This window comes from Symphodus melops (genome assembly GCF_947650265.1).
Source record: "Symphodus melops genome assembly, chromosome: 4".
In the NCBI taxonomy this organism is placed as follows: domain Eukaryota; kingdom Metazoa; phylum Chordata; class Actinopteri; order Labriformes; family Labridae; genus Symphodus; species Symphodus melops.
In genome coordinates, this window is record NC_136694.1 from 25,825,695 (window position 1) to 25,842,636 (window position 16,942).

Genomic DNA, 16,942 nt, shown 5'->3' on the forward strand with positions numbered 1-16,942 from the left:
TTAATCTGTGGAGAAAAACAAACTGTCATTAGTGGGGAAAAAAACCCCGAAAATGTATTGTATTCATATCCAGACACTTCTGTCAAACATTACCTTTGACGACAAGTTTAGTAGAACACTCTGCCTTGCCAAGAGAGTTGACTGCGACCACTTTATATTCCCCACTGTCCTGGTGTCGGACTCTCATAATGTACATGGAGCACACGCCGAATGAGTTGGTAATGTAGTAGTTGTTGTCTGCGTTTATGCAGATGTCATTCAGGTACCATGACACAGTAGGTGTAGGGCATCCTCTGACAGCACATGTCATATATAGTTGGTAACCTTTTGGAGGTGTGTGGACTTTTAGAGGGACCAGAACGGATGGAGGCCTTTCGAAGCAGATCTCTGTTGAATTTCCTCCTTTTGAAGTATTTTGAACTTGGGGGGGGAGAAATCAGAAAATGGGGAAAGCATTGGTATTCTCAAATCATCTTAGCTTTCTCGTAATGGCTTTTTACTTAAGAACTTGGTATTGTTTTATAACAAACATATTTTAGGCATTAGCAATACAATTCTGCTCTGCAACTAAGAGGCTGATCAGGGAACACAAAAACTCAAGAACTGTTGTTGCTTTGTGCAATATTACAAGAGTCTGGTAAGATTCATGTTTGACAAGAGAATGTTAATGTCTGTCACTGATAGCAGTGTTTGTGTAATGAAACCAATCTCATAGCCAGACACTGACTTTAGGGTTGTATTAACTATACTGGTGCACAAAACAAATACGTTTGAATTAGAAGTATGATAACCAACCTCTGTTGCTGTTGACGCCCCATGTTGGTGACTGAGATGGATCTGAGAGACCCATATCATTTTTGGCATAGATTCTGAAATGATACTCTATCCCTGGAAGGATATTGTTGGCAGTGAATGTGTTGGTGAAGAGGCGGTCTGCGATAGTCTTCCACACTCTGGTGTTTGAGTCATGTTGTGACACCATGTAGCACAGGCGGTCATCGATCTCCTGGTCTGGAGAGGGAGCCCATGATACCAACACTTTTCCGTGGACTGTCTGCTCCAACTCCACTGCTCCTGGACACTTGGGTTCATCTAGAAACAGTTAGGATTAGATGCAGAGTATTTCTAAGAATAATGAAACCTTAGTTTGTCCTATCCACGCCTAATGAATTTCTAAAGGAATCTTTTTTAATCTAACCTTACTTGAGAGGCATTTCACTCCCACATGGGTTATTCCATGATTGTATTTGCAAGTGAGTTGATCTTGAAATACTTCTGCATGTTACTCTTTATAGATTGTCTAAATTCCCTTTATAGATTCCTCAATGTAAATGCAGGTCTGACACTGAGTTTTCTGTACATTGCTATGTAATCAGAATTTAGCTTGTAAAAAAGTATCGACTGTTTATTTAATGATTTTCTCTGCTAGTTAGAGAAAGAAAAGGAAAGCAATGATATGTTTAACTTGATATTGTATCGAGTTAATATCAGCACACCATAATGAAAACAAGAAGTATTTATTAAAAATATCATCACTGGTTTCGCAACATTTCTGCATTGATTACAGTGTGGAAACATGTTGATTGTTCTTACCTGTGACTCGAACCTCAATGTCAAAGGAAGCCTCACCCACTGAGTTTTTGGCTATGATAGTGTAAATGGCTGAATCTGAGCGTTTTGATGAAGGAATAACAAGCTGAGACATTCCCTCTGTATTGATGATTTTTATCCATGGAGATATTGGCTCATCGTCTTTAAGCCATGTGATCTCAGGAGGAGGTTCAGCCTGGAGAGATAAATATAAATCAAAAGAGATCAATTCTGATACATACGAAGAGTGACTGTTTAGTGACCTAAATATTATTTAATATGATCAAAAAATAGGATATGGCTGGAATTGGTGGGTAAGATACAAAGTACAGACTTGACAAGATAGATTAAGAATTCCCTCCACAAAGGAAAGCCTTAAAATAAATACACAGGTTCTTACCTCATAGCAAATTTTGACACGTGCGGATATTCCTGCTCTGACAACAATAAAGTCCTCTGGGTTTTTAAAACAAGGCCTCACTGTATGAAAACACACAAAACAACAAATAGAGACGGTGAACAAATCCTAGACAGGTTGACAATACAATATTGTATTATTCACTTGAAAGAAATGTAACGACTTACTGTTGGGATTCTTTGCACAAACCATTGCAGAGGGGGGGCTAAGATCCCCTGGTCCTGACTCATTTATTGCTGAAACTCTGAACTCGTACTCTGCTCCTTCGGTGACATCTTTAACTGCATACTTTATATCTGAGAAAAAAATAAAAAAGATTTCAGAGGAAAAAAACGCTAAAAAGTTCGGAACTTTTCTTTAAAGTAAATGTATTTAAATGTGAAAGGGGTATGGGAAACCTTCAATGGGTTCATTAACTGCATTCAGGGCAATCCACTGATTTGTGTCCTTCTTTCGTTTCTCTAATTGGTAACCAATGATTGGTACCCCTTTGTCGTCCTCTGGAGGGGTCCAGGTCAAGTTGATGCAGGTCTTGGAGGCACTAATGACTTGGGGTGCACCAGGTGGTCCGGAGAGTACTTTGGAATGACAAGTAGGCTAATTAACCCGCCATCCTCATATTTAATAACTAAGATGTAATACAGGACGTGGAATAATTTAACAACATTTTCATTTCATTCAAACTTTTCCTCTTGGAGATATAAAAAGTAATCCGGTAAGAATAAAAGTTTGGATTTCTACAGCAACAAAATTGTAACCATGATAAACCATTTAAAGTCATCTTAAAACCTATCCAGAGAAATGTTCATTCATTACAGCCTGAGGGACGTTAACATGGGATCTACTGTGGAAGGCTAAAGGAGACTTCTTCTTTTTTTAAAGCTTACTCATTATGCCAGCCATAATACTATCAGCTGTCTCCAGGGCGTCACTGAGGCCTTCAGGGTTTTCTGCATAGACGCGGTAGTTGTATTTCTTTCCATGCATCACATTCCTGTCTCTGAAGGAGGTCCTGTCAGCTGAGACGTCCCCAAGTTTTGTCCACAGACACTGTCCTGTCTGCTGCCGTTCTATGATATAGTTGGTGACAGTGGAGCCTCCGTCGTCTTTTGGAGGATTCCATTTAATCTCAATCATAGATGAAGTGGATTCAACCATCTCCACTGGACCCTCTGGTGGACCTGGCCGATCTGTTATAGATAAAGGTGGTATGATATATGGGGATTGATACAAATGTGAATTTTTAGCAGTAAACATTTCTATGATTTTTATTTTCATTTTTTTTAATGTTTTGGTTTTTCTGTGTTATCGTACCGAGCACAATAAGCTTAGATGTGGCCTCCACAGACCCAAAGGGGTTTGTGAGTTGGATCTTTATTTCCCCTGCGTCTGTCCGCAGACAGTCTCTGAGCAGTAGCCGACTGTGATTTGGCTCCCTCACGATTTTAACTCCTCCTCCGTCTTTCATCTCGGTACAATCCTTGAACCAACTGACCACCAAAGACTCTTGAGGAGGAAAGGGCATCTTGAAAGCAGCATTCTGGCCCACTCTTATGATCACAGGTTTGGAGAACTTGTGGAGGTCATCAGGGTCAAACTCAGGAACACCTGTGAAACAAGCAGGGTAATTTAGTTAAATGCACAGCAGCTATTGTTATTTAATATATATTTTCTATCATCATAGAAAATCATACCTCCAACAGTGACCTTCCCTTGAGTACTTTGATCCCCTGATACAAAACGATAAACTCCAGAGTCATCATCCTTGCAGGTCTGAATTGTCAGTTTGTGAGAGGTTCCGTCTTTGGTTAGGCTGATTCCAGCGCCTGAGTTTAACTAGTAAATCCAACATGAACAAGAAACCTCCATTTAATTTCAACATTACAGTGCGGAATGTACAAAAAACGCCAACACACTCCTATCCAAAGAAACAATACTGTTTCTTTCATTATAGGTTTAACAGCAAGTTGATTTAACTTTCGACACTGTTAGCGATGGAAAGTCCAAGTTCTTTAAGTCTTAACTTAAAAGTTAATGTGAGACAAATGTTGTGAAATGCATGTAAACATGATGTGTACAGAGATTTACCTGCTCTCCATCTTTAAACCAAGACCCCTCACAGTCTAAGTTCATTGTAACAGTTAACTCAGCTGGCTGGCCACGATGACAGTAAATATCAGACAGCCCACAGGTAATTCCTGGCTCTGGACAACAACAAAAAAAGTTAGTCTCTATTTTGTGCATACAGTACATTAATAGATCAGTTGTTGTTTTTAGAACAAGTTATAAAAGTGTTCATAAATATTAAAAGAAAGAAATTAAGAGAATAAGGGACAAGACAAGTTACAAAGAGTTAGTTACAACAAAAGCAAGCAAGACGACAAGCAGCAGACAAAAAGCTTCAACACATCCGAGGCGGTTCACAAGACTTTCAAAGAAGACACAGATATGTTTGAACATTGAGAGGCTCTAGATCAGTGGTAATATATGTAAAAAAAATGTATGTAAGTCATTTCACACCCTCTCATATATGTATTGACATTTGAATAGAGTGCTGATCTTTTTTCTTGTAAATGAATTGTCTTTTGAATTCCCACCCATTGGCATACACGTTCATACTATGCTGATTAAGAACCAATGGAGTTAATACTTTGGAGGTATCTTAAAATAGTCTGAAACTTTATGTTTAGAGGAAGAATTATTGTAAAAAAACAAAAAAACAATTCATAAACAATTCTTGGTACAGCTTTTCTACTATGGAGAGTTCTTGCAGATGAAAATGAAATCACATTTAAGACTGTTTGCATCATGGCTATGACGAAAATAAGTGGGGGAAAAGTGCCACACTCCAGCTTTTAAGTACAACGTATTAATTGAGTTTAGGTGTTACAGAATATTCTATATTAATCACTGATTATTTTGTTAATCTCACAACTATTGTCACTAATGCAAATAGATAATTATTTTTATTAGTCCTGAATATATCAGAGTTATGATTAGGCTCTGATTATTTAATACAACCTTCTGTATCCACAAGTGTTTGATCAAGCCTTTCAACTGCGGCTTCTTCTGTTGAGTGGCCTAACACCAATGACATCATTTAGCTATCAGCATTTGATTAGTTGCATTTATCCATTTTGAATGATCTGCTGTTGTCTCTTACCACTTCCTGGTTCTTCAGCTGTGGTTATTGATGCTATTGATGACAATTCAAAATGAAAGAGAAAACAATGTAGATTTAAACTGTGTGTATGTTATATAGGTATCATGTAAAATGTGTTCTGCCTTAAGTTTATAGATTCAAATATTCTTTGAGTCTATTATTTTTAAAAGACATATGCCACCAAATAGCTGCTGGAAAGGCAAATATAAGTAGGTAAGAGTGTATTGAATAGTGGGGAACATAATCTTAAAAACATCTCATGTGTGATTGAAAAAATAATAATCTAACAATACTTTGGAAATTGGCTTGCCCACCCAATTTTGCAAATTCTGAAAATATGCACTTGTAACTCCCCTGAGGCCAAACATAAACATTTAATCAACCCAAAGACAAAGACCACAGATCAGGACTATCTTGCCGTGCCTGGAATATTCCTTGAACAAGTATATGCATTTTCTAAACACAGTTTAGTGATCCAACCATTAAATGGTGAATAATCACATAACAAGCTAAACAGGAGGATGACTAAAGGCAGACATTACAGAGACAACAGCAACAGTTAAAACATGTCCAATAGGTATACCTCACAATCCAAAATATCAGATCAGTCACCTACCTGGGCTTACTACTGGTGGCTCCACAGCTGCTGGTTCGTTTACAACTGTAAAGCATCACAAGTAGATACATTTTATATTACTGTGCACATTATATTTCTTTTACAGTAAATACGTTTTTTTTTCTAATGAAGAAAAACAAATGAACCAAATAAGCCATAGTTCATGACTTCAGTACAGTTTTTATGATCATTTCTGATTATTTAGTAAGAATCCTGTCAGCTGTACCCAGAGCACAGCTCGTCTCCCTGGGGTCTAAAATATATTTACAGGTATACAAAATCCACATATGTGCTAACAATGGTGCTAGTCTTAATGAAAATGGCTTTGTTATTTGTGAATTAAAAGTCACATTTCCTTGGTCAGAATTCTTACTTGGTTCTGGGTCTTTTGGTTTGGCTGGAGCCTTAGTTGGTGCAGGCGCCGGGGGGGTTTCAGGTGGAGGTTCAACTGCTGCTGCTTCTTTTGCAATTTGAATCTGCTCTTTCCTTTCCTCTCTCTCTTTCTCTAATTTAACTTGTTGCTCCTGAGCAACCTTTTGAAGATCCACACCAGAACCTCCTGCCCTTGTAGTTTTTCTGGCAGATTTTTTGCCCTTCGGTGCCTCCTTATCAGCTAGAATAGGGTTCATAGATGGCAGTGAGCACACACTTTGAGCAATGATAACAGCAATGGTTATGCTTTCTCAGTTTTATTTCATAAAATCATTATTCATTTTTGAGATTTATGAAACAGTTTTTTTCCTCGATTAAAAAATACATACCTTCAACAACGAGCCATGCGTTGCAGGATTTTATTCCTGCACAAGCAGAATAAATTCCTTTATCCACCACCATGCAATCTTTGACCACAAGACGGTGAATGAGCTTGTCTTCCGAAACCTGGATATCATATTTATCCCCTTCTTCCAATGGTAAATTTTTGCCAAACCACAAAATCTTGGAGAATGGATTCGACAGGACACATTCAAAAACAGCATCTTCTCTCTCAATTGCTTTCACTTCCTGAATTTTCACCAAGAAATCCACCATTGGGACTGGGAAAAAAGCAAATTGGTTAATTGTAAATTGTAAATTGAATAGTAAACAACAGTATATCTCCCTTAATCATTAGAACTTAAGACACAGCATCAAAGTAGGCTTTTTTGTCATGCATCAAACGATCTTTGAGGGTTACTAAGCTCTCACGTGTGCGAAGGAACACTTACTTTTAAAATCAGTGGAAAACATATTCACATCCTCAACATCCAACTGGTACAGCCCAGCATCATCTGGCATAAGGTCCCTGACACTGAAAATGTACTTTCTCCCCACTTGTTTAAGGCTGTGTTTCATTTTGTCTCCCAACTCCTTTGTATATGGAACCATCACACCATCCTGTGGGTGAAATATGAGATGTTACATTTTCCCATGTGGTAAGAATGAAACTGAACATACAAATGTAATAGTTGTATATCATTAATTTGCTTTAAAATGAAAAAAAAGTGTATTATGAATCCTAAACTGAAGTGCCAAGGTCTTGTTGTACACAACTGGACATTAAGTTAATCGACAAGATGTCTCTGGTAACTTCCTATATTTTGTTTTATTTTATCACATTTTTTTCTATTTTTTTTCCAGACTTACCTTGTACAGGAAAACAGAGCTACTTGGTTCCATAAGGTCCATATCGATCTCAAAGGATGCACTACCATCTGCATTCACTTGAATGGGCTTCAGGTTGGACAGGTTTTTGACAAACTGGGACAAAACAGAATACAGTGAGATTAGTCAATGCTTGTACTCAGGCTATCGGAACCTTGCACGATTGGAACAGCCTCTTTTTAGGAGTTTATCTGCAGTACCGTATAAAGTCAATATTCAATTATATGATCTGGTTGAAAAAATAAACCTATCAATGTGAACATATCTACATTTACAAACCTCAGCTTGCTCTTCCTCTCTTTCCTTCTTCATTTCATTAAGTTTTTTCAGCATCCAACGAAAGTCAGTCACTCCAAACTCTGCACAGATTCTCTCATAGTCTTTCTTCTCAGCACTTATCAAGAGCTCCCAAAATTTAGGATCAATCTCTCCATCTTTTTTTTCCGACTGCTCAGATTTCGGACGGATCTTACTGGAAATTCATGAGGCAAAGCATTAGTTTAAGTTCAACAGAAAATATAAAGGCGAAAGAATTATGATAATCATGTGTAACACAAACCTACCTTCTCCTTTTAAGTACAGTCTTAAAATTTCCATTTGTAGCTTCTGCTGCTGGTTCGGGGGCTTTGTTTTTTTTGTAACCAACTGAATGCAGAAGAGGGTGCTGACATTGTTATTATGATCGTGTGCTTAACATTCATGGTTGCTGTAGAGTAATAGTTACTCAGGTGATTGTGATGTACTAAAAGGCATGAGGTAGTAGAGGCAAAACTCAACCTTGAATCTAAGCATGCTTATTTTTAAGGGAAACAATTGAGTCTGCAAGATGAGTCAGCCAGCTTTAAACACTGAATAACTGCATAACATAACTTAAATTCATTTCTATGTTCATAGAAAGCAAACATGTCTTACCTTCAATAACATTCAGAATAACTGTGACCACGGCCTGTCCGTATTCATTTACGGCAAAACATTTATAGGTATCAGCTTGATCTGGCGTAACATTTGGCATCTAAAAGATTTAAGACAAAGTATTAAAAAATACCAAGTGGGATAATATGCTACTTCTGTCAAAAGTTTGTACCATAAACTGTATATTAAGATAGACAGGCTCCTTTGAGGGGAGCCAAAATATTTAGAGCTTCCCCTCAGGACTGGCTGCAATATATAGTATGTACCCTGCGTCCTCACAATAACAAATGGGACAGTAGTCAAACTGAAAATACAATTCAAAAACTGTTAATTGTCATGATGATTTATGTACAGGTGCTCATGTTTCGGAATAGTTTTGTTTTAATTAGCTAATAAAATACCACACAGGGGTCTTCTTGATTTAGTGGAAGTGAAAGGAGTAGCGCTATGATGGTGCTTCCAAACCTCCTAATGTCATCAGTAAATGTCCGCTGACTACTTAGTCTTTTTTCAAGGTTTCAGTAGTTTTCAGTAGGTTTAGTCTGGTCTGATTTGCACCACTCCAACTTTGATTGAGAGCATGTTTCTCTTATTATCCCCTAAGGCTTTAAGAAATCTATTTCTACAGGCTTTGAAAATTAGCATTAGCTATAAAAGCCGTGGTGGCAGTGCTTTGGCAAACTGTTGTTCAGTTCTCTGTGTATACTGCATCTGTCCCTGCCAAATAAACCAACAAGAGAAGAAGACTTGTTGACTGAATTATTAGAAGCATTTAGATTAAGGTGTATAAACTCAATCAAGAAATCTTTGTAAGCAGGTTACAATAATAAGTTAATTATTATCAAGAATCAGCTTGAAATCAACCTGCTACCATATTAAAGTTTAATTATCTTCATGATGTTCGGTGCTAATGTAGATTTTAAAATACTTGCTGAACTCCACCCTTTGACAAGCCCAGGAGTACCCTCAACAGTGCTTTCCCCGTTTGATAATTGTTGGTATACAATAACCAAAGATTAGTTATATATTCAGTTATGTTTTACCGTGACATCTTGTACAAGACAGCCCAATTTGATTGAAAAAAGTTGGCAAATTTACAAAATGTCCTTAAGTTCTTGATTTGTATATGTCCTCTTGATTTGTAAATGCACGTCTTTTACATTATCTTCAATCTTTAAAAAGTGGTCATTAATAGACCTTTCGAAAGCAGTGCTATTAAAATGAGTGAATTCCCCTTATTGTTAAAATTAATTGACAAAGCAGATCCAATGTTCACAATTGTGTGATCACATAGCTGCTGTTTCTTTTTTCTGTCTATCTTTTTCTCTCTGTGCCAATTTTACCACTGCTTTACATCAATATCTTCCTGCACAGGATCACTGGGATTTGATAGCCCATATCACTTGCCTCAAATGTATGCTCATTGGAATTCGAATCATATTTAGTCTGGTATCTGGATGTATCAGACACATCTCCATTATTTCGGCTCCATGTTACTTTCGGCGCTGGGTCTCCAATGACGATGGCTTTGAAAAAAGCAAATTTTCCTGTAAAAAGACAGACAAGGGCAGGTCATGTCATTGGTAACAACAACAAAATGATGTATGTTAAATATTTGTTATGAATGATGTTTTAAACGGGGTAATATTTGTCTTCTGCAAATTTTGTTACTGTGTAATTATCCTTGTGCTATCAATCCTACCCTCTTGAATGGTCAAAGCAATTGGCTTGCGGATGAAGTCTGGGTGACTCATTCCCTCGGGCAAGGGCTCGATGAACTGTGTTATCATCACCCCAGGGACCTTAGATTTCTTCTTGATCCCCACTGCATTAGAAAATGTAATGTCACCAACGATGAAAACACAAAAAAAAGAAAACCATGACCATGATCTTATAGAAGTATCACAAACTTTAATTATTCTGTCAGCAATTTATCACTCACATAATCCATGCTAAAACCCATTCTAATACATGAAATATTAGAATGTTTAATGTTACTCGCTGGATCAGTTTCCTTCAATCTAGGCCGTTTCTGTTTTGCCAGGTCTAAGGTTCACTTGTGTCACATGTTAAATTCATTAGCATTTCAATCATTTTATCGTTAACCTATTTCCCTTGTGAATCCATGCCTCAAATTCAACCTGAGAACTGATATGTAATGACGCAGCAATGTATCCAAGCACAGAATAGAGGCATGTACGCTCATTATGCATAATACTTAAACATCCATTGCATATCAGTTCGTCATGCCTTCGCAAGCAGTTTGAGGGAATAAGATAGCTGAGGATGGCTTCTCTCTTGTCCCCTAAGCCTACCTTCTTTACCATAGCAATTGTCATCAGCAGGACCTGATGAGGAACATGTTAAAGAGCATTTACAGCACATGTCAGCATGGTATGACTATTAGATTGTGGATTAGACTTTAATAACTAAAGGGGCGGTCTGGGAAAAGTAAATTATGTGCATGAGGCTTAATCACATCAGTACAGGTAAGACATTTTACAACATTTACAGCATTTTTCACTTGTCATATTTGTGCTGCAGGTTGTCAGGGCACAAAAATATTTATAGAAATATATAATTCAAATGCTTCTTGTTTCATGATTTGGTTCATTAAACACGCTGCTGCTCCGTTTGCATTATTATGATTTCGTTGTTGTTAATGTGCATCTTTTTAACAGTATTTTTTAGCCTACTATATATGGTGTATGCACGCTGTTTATAGTCTACTTGTGGTTGCTCGTGGACAAACTGCAGATTTAAACTAACTGGAAAAAATGTGTTTGATTGAATTTAATTGTGTTACAGCAAAAAGACTAGTGATGTCTTTGTAAGATGTGACGGAGACAAAGAAAAAATCAACTATTGAAGACATCAAACACAAACGTACTGAAATAATGCATGTGTGTAGTTGAAATATGTTTTATATCGATTTATTCAGAAGCAGATCTACTTGCTGATCTCATTCTGTCAATTCTGTCAGAGTCTCACCTGGAACTGTACCATCTCTTTACTTTGTCAAATTATGTGAAGGTGATCTTTATAAGATATATAAATCATCTATCCATTAATTTTACTGCTTATACTGACAGTGTCCCAAGGGGATGGAATTGATCCAACCCACGAATGGGCGAGAGGCAAAATAGACTGAGGCTGATCGGCTGTACTATTGTCAAATTAATGTACCCATTTAGTCATCTGTGTATACCTTACTTGACCTCTTTATAAATGATGTTTTACTTACCTTTTCTTGTTTGTATTCAATGTGTAAGAACAAGGTTAATTAATGTATTATGGTTGATACGATCAATCATATATTATTTGGTAACTTGTGACCTCTCTATTTCAATTTGACCTAAAGAGTACCCAATTAGAGAAAAGCAATACACTGTTTTTATACTGGGCAGACACCTGCTTGATATCTGTTTCCTCATTTATGCTTAATAAAGAAGATATGGTTGAGTTCAAATGCTTACCTTGACCCGTGGCTGTCCCATCGGTTACAACCGATCTTCGCAACATCTTGGAGCCGTTGATAGCTGGATGAATTCAGAAAGATTTCCCCAACTGTAACAAATTGTGGACATAGCTTAAGTGCTGTGTTTAAAACTTAACTGATTCAAAACCACAAGTAGAAGATAAACAGTAGCTCTCAAGTTAATTTTTTTTTTACAAAAATGACTTCCATTGAAAATACAGTATTTTTTCAGGGATTCAGATGAGGTAGAGGCTTGTCTGACAGCCTCAAGTGATGGTAGTAAAGTTGCCTCAGGCAGGTTTTGATTGTATAATTTGACCCAACCTATTCGTTATCGGCCAGTTCCACGCATAGGTTTTGTAGTGTTTGGCTGGCTAGTTGTAGAAGCTTGACAACATGAAACATTTACTGACAATAATGTATAAATTACTTTTTTCAATAACAGAAAAAAAATGTAGCAGATGAACCTGTTGCCCAGCCCATACTGGTGAAAAGGCTATCTCAATGAGAAGGAAGACCTTTTAATGTTATTTTGTTTTATGTCTGAGATTTGTTAGTGATTTTTACTCACAACATCTTTTCAACATTTGATGACATGGATAAGAATATTGTATTTAGAGTCTGCCCTCGTTTGATTGTAAATGGATTTCCTTTATGCAAACATGGCCAGTGCTTTCTGAACTCTGCAATTCTTTACTATGGAAACATTATCTTGTCACAAGACCAGTTATGACTAACAGCCCTGCTGACTGCCACTACATGCTATTAACGGTGTGATGTGTCTGCACATTTACAGGGTTATGCACTGTACGTGATCTGAGCTATACACATCTGATCTAATTGTGGAACAGTGTGTCGAAAAAAAAAAAGGTGTAAAGCTCCCTACACCTGAAGGTGAATAGGCAGACACATCCACCTACTGGCTGAACGACTGGCTGAATGACCGACTGACCAATTGACTTTACTTGTCGGTACACTTCTCTGCTGTTGCAAGCATTGCTGATAACCTAGAAGTCCTTCCTGCCATGAGGTCATAAAATCTAATGTTTCAAATACTTCTGATTTAATGTATACTGAACTTTATGTTCTTTTTAAAAAAAACATCTTCTTAACAGATTTTTAAGGATGATTCATGAGCCCTTTTTTTTAATTTATCCATACAGAGTATTTCAACTCCATTAGTTGCATCAGGTTTAGGATTGACTAAATGAAGCTTTGTCTGCACATTTGTACTATGAATGTTATATAAGGACAATGAACACAGAATTTATCAGCATAATTGGTTTTGCTTCAAAATGACAGCCACAGCATTAATGATAAGGTGGACACAATGTAACTTTTACTTTGAACGTTTGACCATTCATAACCTCACCTGTCAAATACTGTATATGCAGAAAGCAAGCACTGCTCAGTATAGGCGGCTGACATTCTAGGAGGACAGTGGTCTATGGCTGTTGTAAAATGAGCAAAGTGGATTGTAATCTGATAGGTCACATGCCACATAAAACTGTGAACATCCCATCCTGAACATCTTAATATGCTTGTAAATCACTGCTGACATGATGGCAGACTCACACAGCAAGTTAAAACATTGGATGACACCTTATTTTAGTGGTCTGAGGTGCAAAATATGTCAAGTATTTGATCTTTATTACAACAACACTTTTTCAACAAAATATATTTCACACATAGCTGAATCAGCATGTTAATAGTATAACGTTTAAAAGTGGGATAATTATGCTGTAACTGTATACTGTCAATTCTAAATATGATGCACACGTCACATGACACATGAAATTGTAAGCTTTCAACTTTGGTTTATTTTTGCAACCAAACCATATGTTCTTCAATGACGACAGTAAGAAGAACATTTCCTCTGCCCTTAACAAATACATGGATTTAGTTTTAATGCTGCTTAAGCCTTGTTTATGTTCTTTTGACTGGTTCATGAGCAAACAGCGTACTTGCAGTAAAAGGTCTTTTTTTTAATGGGTTTCATATTGGCTGAGTTGCATGTTTTTGTAAAGCTATACCAGCTGCTTAATGATCCACAACTGAAATACTGCACGGGACAGAACATCCAGAGAGTGAGAGCATCATAAAAATGGTTAAAGACTCTTCTGAGGGCATGCTAGGGAAGCATGTGGCTAACTATGGAATAAACGGTGACACTGGTCATGGGAAGGAGAGGATGCTTAATTTGGGTTATGACCAAGTTTTAAAGACAATTTTTAGGGTATGCAGTGTATCCTTTCCAGAGGCAATAAACCCCTAGAAACAACTGTTTAGCATTCTGTTTAACCTTTTAAATTTGAAGTGTATTAAAAATAAGTAGATTTAGTTTGGTCGTACAAATACAAATACAGAACAGCCGATATTTCATTCAGGCCTATAGACATCAGTGATCTTAAATGGCTTTGTTAATGCACCATATCTATTTTACAGAACATACAAAAGGAATAATGAAGGTTAATTATTTGGGTTTTCCATCTTCTGGTGACCATACAAACTTACACACAAACATGTAATCACTGACACTGACAACAATGTTGTTAGGAGCTGCTATTGTTATTGGTAGAGTTTAATCATGATGTTTGGTACATACTGTATTTACATGTTTTTGCTATCGACAGTCTCTCTTAATTAAATCTGCAAAAACTTCGCACCTTAAAAATTAGCAGTAAATAATGGAGGCTTCAGTGAAAAATAAAACACTGCATCTACATATGAGAGTGGTGAGAGTGATGAAACAAGGCAGCTCTGTTTTGTTTGAAGGGAAATACATTTCCCTGTTATCTATAGAAACAAAAACATGTTAGCATGTTTTATAAATTATCTTTACAAGTAAATACTCCAAAGGATTAGTGCATTATGAAAGATTTAGACAAACACTAATCATCTCCATCCAAGAGTGGTGCTCTATCTAAGATGAATGATGAACTTACCACTTTACTCCCGTGATCCTCTCGTGTCGTGCTGCTTCCCAGTCTGATATTTCAGTGTGGCTTCCTTGGTCTTCAAGCTATTAAGTCCTTAGAGGAATGCCTATGACGACACAACCTGCATCCATGTGTCAGACATGGTGCATGCCAAGAAAGGCGATTGCGTTTTTGTTTATGTCATAAATCACAACCTCCAGCCAAGGGGAGTAGAAAAAGCTTAGGCTGGATAAAGCATGAACATGGGAAAACCATGACTGTTGCCTTTGTTTAACCAATTAAAGGGCTTCATTAAGAGTGCTTTTGGTAATACGCATTTTTTTTCACAGAAAAAAAAAATAATTTGGTCATTTTTGTTTTGACTTAAGAGAACGCAAGAAGTCTCTATTACTCTGCTTTGGTTATATTTTACTTTGCCTTTAACTTTGTTTTATAAAAGTCCCTCCAGATTCTACACTCTCCCTTTAAGACAAACAATGCAAGCTTTGTAGATTAAGTTCACTTTCTCTGTCAAAATAGTGTATAGCCAGAATCTACTGGGTTGGATTTTCTTTTCTTTTTTTGCATCATTCAGTTGAGCAAAGTCTATCAGTGGTCAATTGTGTTCGAGTTTTATTGTGCTGTTTTTGTTCTTCTGTAAGGTGACCTTGAGTGTCATGACAGGCGCCTATAAATAAAACATATGATTATTAATTAGTTTTGAGTTGTGGAGTTAAGAGGAAGAATACGTTTGTAGTCAGAGTAATGTGATGACAGGTAAGCACGCTCTGGTTGACACTGTTAAGAAATTACAAGAACAACATGTTCGTGTTAAGATGCTGTAATGATTCCTATAGACTGCAGCCAAAAATACATAGTGTTTATTAGATGTCTAAGTGGTCTTGAATAGCCTAGGGTCATTCATAAACGTAACACCCCACAGACTTCAGAAAAGAGGCATTTACTGTATAGTTAAACTGGTCATCATAGGCATAAAGTATTATCAAAGTCCTCACGAAACAGATAGTAGTATAACTTGTATTTTGTTTTATGGTCACAAAAGTTGGATTTTTAGTGTATCATTATTTTTTTTTGTTTTGTATTCATAAGTTGACATGCGAATGCAGATGTTTTCATGCAGTCAGAAATCTGGAGACCAGGAAATAAAAAAAGAGCCATGACATGTCGGTTTTATTAATGTCAAATGTCAGGTTCTGGAAGTTACTGAACTCTTTAAGCAATTTAAAAATGTCTCACCACCTTGAACCCAGAATTTAGTTCACAATAGGGCTTTTGTGTAAAATAAATTATTGACTTAAAGTATGAGACTTGTTAGGGACATTTTGAAGCAGAGGGCAAAACTTAAAGATACAAAAGGTACATCCCACCATTTGTTATATTTATTTACAGTCATGGTTGCAGATCTACCCCTGTTTGAATTTGGTCTTCATGAAACCTGGTTCTAATCAATCCATTATTTTATTAGCCTGACAGATATGATCTGATTCAGGTAGAAATACAATTCAGTTATTCAGTTTTAGTTTATAGATGAAACAATGAATTGGCTGAAAGAAAATGAAGAAAAAGGGCTTGACTATATCAGCTTTAAAAAAGAAAAATCAAATATAAACTGCTTATGGAAAAATATAAGCACACAATGCCAAAAGGCAGGTGTCATGTTTCCTTTTCAGGTTGTCTTTAAAACTGGTGTATATGGTTAACATTTAAAACGGAAAAGTTTAAGGAAGGAGTTGCATTCTTTTGTCATTTGGGCGAGTTTTTTTCTTCAGTCATCTGTTGCACCGTGACCACCTGGAAGATATTTACTTACATGGGAAGAGTCATTCAGATTCCTCATGGAGCCTGGGGTGCTGGCACTTGAAGCCACAGCCTTGTTATTGTGGTCTAAGTAATAACGTAGCTATGTTCTGCGAGAGCACGAGTGTGTGTGTGTGTGGTTATTTCAAGCCCTGTAATAAAAGCAGATGCGTGGCTCAGGAGCTATGACTGTTCTCAGGCATGGAAAGGCGCTATGAGAGGACTGAAGTGCTTGAAGGCATTTATTACAAGAGGTCAATGAAGTCAGGAGCTTTGAATTCTGCCCTGCAAAACAATGACAAAATATCCTGACATTACACAACCCAATGCAAAATTGTTATGTATGTTTTCAAAGGAATGCACTCTAAAGTGACCTATTAAACTGAAC

The 16,942-nt window shown here is 36.9% G+C and overlaps 1 protein-coding gene across 1 annotated transcript; it reads right to left on the minus strand.

Annotated features, from left to right (window-relative positions):
• Positions 1-11,862, minus strand: LOC306823098 (immunoglobulin-like and fibronectin type III domain-containing protein 1; the record flags this gene model as incomplete). The annotated part of the gene is made up of 21 exons (XM_079342463.1): positions 1-5; positions 94-420; positions 796-1,092; positions 1,594-1,786; positions 1,991-2,070; positions 2,176-2,304; positions 2,407-2,586; positions 2,896-3,198; positions 3,323-3,616; positions 3,703-3,844; positions 4,097-4,212; positions 6,161-6,400; positions 6,549-6,821; positions 6,993-7,161; positions 7,411-7,524; positions 7,708-7,900; positions 7,992-8,073; positions 8,341-8,440; positions 9,748-9,887; positions 10,043-10,165; positions 11,817-11,862. The coding sequence occupies 21 exons, from the start codon at positions 11,860-11,862 to the stop codon at positions 1-3; spliced, it is 3,546 nt and encodes a 1,181-aa protein (XP_079198589.1).
• Positions 11,863-16,942: the final 5,080 nt, after the last annotated feature.